Genomic DNA, 2997 nt, shown 5'->3' with positions numbered 1-2997 from the left:
TCAATAACCCTTCCTGTGAGTCAAAACTGTTAACGGAAGTAACCTTGTCACTTCCTGATATTTGTCACAATAAGCTTATTTATGGTAACATTAATATTTGGCAAAAACTAAATAATGGAAAATACATATTTGTCCAATCCAAACCTAATAAGTTAACATTCAAATGTAATCATAATATTAAAGATTATTCTCTGCAAGTCACTGGCCTGTTATCTTTGGAAAATGATTGTATTGCGTATTTCCTTGCAATTCTATCCATTACATAATTATAAAATAATTTTACCGAGTCAATTGTCAATCAATTATGACATAACAAAAGATGATTGTTGCAAATTTAATATACTAAATGACAGTTAACACGAAAGGAGAATGCTCGAAAAAAACCCAAGATGTACACAAAAGTTATGTTACTCAAAAAATTAGTTATACTGTGTAATTGAATTCCCAATGTTTACCTCTATCAAATTCGATGGCTAAACATGTGATATTGCTATTACTTTTCAGTAGGGGTTTTTAATATATTTTCAATATTTTTTTATCATGAATATAAAAAAGACATACCCGCCCACACTACTAGCTGGCGCCCGTAGTGCGCTTTCGAGTCAAGGTGAACTCAAGTTAAAAAAAAAACAAAATAAAAAACAATAAATATGTTTTTAGCATTTATTACATTCTTTCTATATCTAGTGTTACATTGTCTAATATAAGAGCAGGGTGACTAAAGTTTTCTTCATATCGGGCCCATCCCAAATAAAATATTACACTTATAACGTGGGCACAACTTCCAAGCGTTCTTTTCCCGTGAATGCATGAGCAGTAATGCTCGACTATACATTCCCGGCCTTCTCCTCTCTTATACAGAACGTAAGTGTAGTACACCCTGCTTCTTACATGTCTTGACTGTATGCGGCATCTGATGAGCATACTATTCGCTGCATTTTCGTCTACTGTAACGAGCTCGGGATGCCTATAGACTTCGATTTCATACACACCCGTTCTTTTTATATGTTCGCTGCAGTATGATCTGGCGATTTTGATATGGTAAGTCCCAAGTGCGAATAAAATCATATCTTCGCGAGTAAGACGAGGGAAGTCTGCGAGATCAGGATCGGCACTACTCAGCAGGCGGAATGGCGCTCTCTGCCTGTTTAGATTCCTTTGACTCACATAATTGGACAATAGGTTCTCCTTGTGTATATTGATATTTATAATATTTAGAAATTGCTCAGTATACATGCTGTCTTCATATGGCTCTTGAAAGCAATTGATAAGTGCGGCCGCTATCTTGTAGTCAGTCATGGTTGTAGTCATTGCGCGGTTAAAGATTCTGTATCGAAATAGTTTGAAGTCCCTCTTGAAGCGACCATTTATAGCTTCTACCACCCATCTACACATTGTCACCAGTCTTGATTTATTTGCTTCTTCAGTAGATAGTTGTGTTTCATTGCGATTTTTAGTGGGTGGCATATGTGTAACATATCCATGTGCCTCTAAAGCTGGAACTGCGTCGCGAAACCCCCTATCCAAAATAAAAATGTCTCCTTCTTCTAAAAAGAAGTTAATAGGAGCCTCTTCCATAGGTCCGCCATGATTTTCAAGAACTTGTTCCATGATTGTGGCATCTGAGGTAGTAGCGTCGTAAGGACCAGTTACATCCACAATGTGCCCATCCCCGCAAACGATCATAAATGGTTTTATTAGGTTTTGGTATTTATGAAGGCTGTAACTTTTTCTTTGGAATAAAAAATTCGAACTTTTTTGGATATAAATGTAGCTCCCATCCACAATTAAAATTGCCTTAGGTGATTCCTCGTTTCCCATTACGCTATTGGGCAAAACCCGATTTCTACGTATGACGTCTTCCCGAGTGATGTGGTCCAGTCCCAAATGAAGCGGCACAAAGTCTTGAAAAATACATAGTCTTGCGAGTTTGATTTTTCTGTCAAGTGTTTGTCTTGATTTATTAAATATTGTGCTAAGCCGTACACTTGGTTCTCCAGTTCTTATCTTACATAAGTAAGCACACAGATCTTCTCGTGGAGAACTTGATCGACGACTTAAGCTCGGTACTTGCCGAAATAGATTTTCGAATTGATCATGTCTCAAACCAGTCCAGAAATGGAGATCATCTTCTGTGATTTCGTGCATATTATCAAAATTCAAGCCATTTCGCTGTTCCATAGCTGCAGTGTACATATTTATAATTTCGTCAAAACATGCAGGATTAAATTCATTTTGGCGTCGAGTCACGTTTTGAGGAATACTTTCCAGAGATGTATTTCTCAAGTGATTTTGACATATCCGAGCATATTAAGGTATATAAAATCGGTGATAACTCAACAAATATACTTTTATAGAGTTTGGCACTTCACGAAGCTCTAAATTGTCACAGTTATTAAACAAACAGCGTCTTGATGTATTGGCTGCTCTAGTCAGCCCTGGAACCGTGAAAGTAACTAACGGAACAGGTTCAGGTTCAGGCGGCCGGTGTAACATTCGGTTGATTCTCACCCAACAAGCATGACAAACGGACCTCGTTCCATCGAAAGCAACCTGTAATAAACTAAAAGCAGTGTCAAGTATGGTCTATATAGTATACCCGCCTTCGCTCCCCTGTGTCGCACTACTCCACGCCTCTGTACCCTGCGGGCGAGGACTCATTTAACCGATTTGCCTATAGTTTTATAGATCCATGAACTTAGCTAACACAATATTCTACTTTTAATATTGATTATTTTGAATTTATTGAAAATAATGTTAATAATTATAATATACGCGAATATAATTAAATATGTACCTAATCTATTTAATTATACTTCACACCTACTTTTTAACATTATGGAAGGCATAGATTATTATAATCTATGTGTAATTGACTTTTTCGTTGTAAGTTCACAGACTATAATATAGGCAAACGCCTTTCGTAATGTCGTCAAGTAGGCTCAAATAAAATAATACACACCTCTTGTAATGGCTCCACTTCTTGAAACATGATTT

General features: G+C 36.8%; 1 protein-coding gene across 1 annotated transcript; it reads right to left on the bottom strand.

Annotated features, from left to right (window-relative positions):
- Positions 1-540: 540 nt before the first annotated feature.
- LOC142986011 (uncharacterized) lies at positions 541-2287 on the bottom strand. The gene has a single exon (XM_076134245.1). It carries the CDS (start codon positions 2194-2196, stop codon positions 667-669), a length of 1530 nt encoding a protein of 509 aa, XP_075990360.1. The 5' UTR covers positions 2197-2287; the 3' UTR covers positions 541-666.
- Between the last annotated feature and the right edge of the window lie 710 nt (positions 2288-2997).

This window comes from Anticarsia gemmatalis, chromosome W, assembly GCF_050436995.1.
Source record: "Anticarsia gemmatalis isolate Benzon Research Colony breed Stoneville strain chromosome W, ilAntGemm2 primary, whole genome shotgun sequence".
NCBI lineage: Eukaryota > Metazoa > Arthropoda > Insecta > Lepidoptera > Erebidae > Anticarsia > Anticarsia gemmatalis.
This window is presented reverse-complemented; position numbering and strand designations above follow the sequence as displayed.

What these genes read in the sequence shown, in the direction of transcription:
- LOC142986011 (XM_076134245.1), bottom strand. Translation starts at nt 2,196, where the DNA reads ATGTACACTGCAGCTATGGAACAGCGAAATGGCTTGAATTTTGATAAT.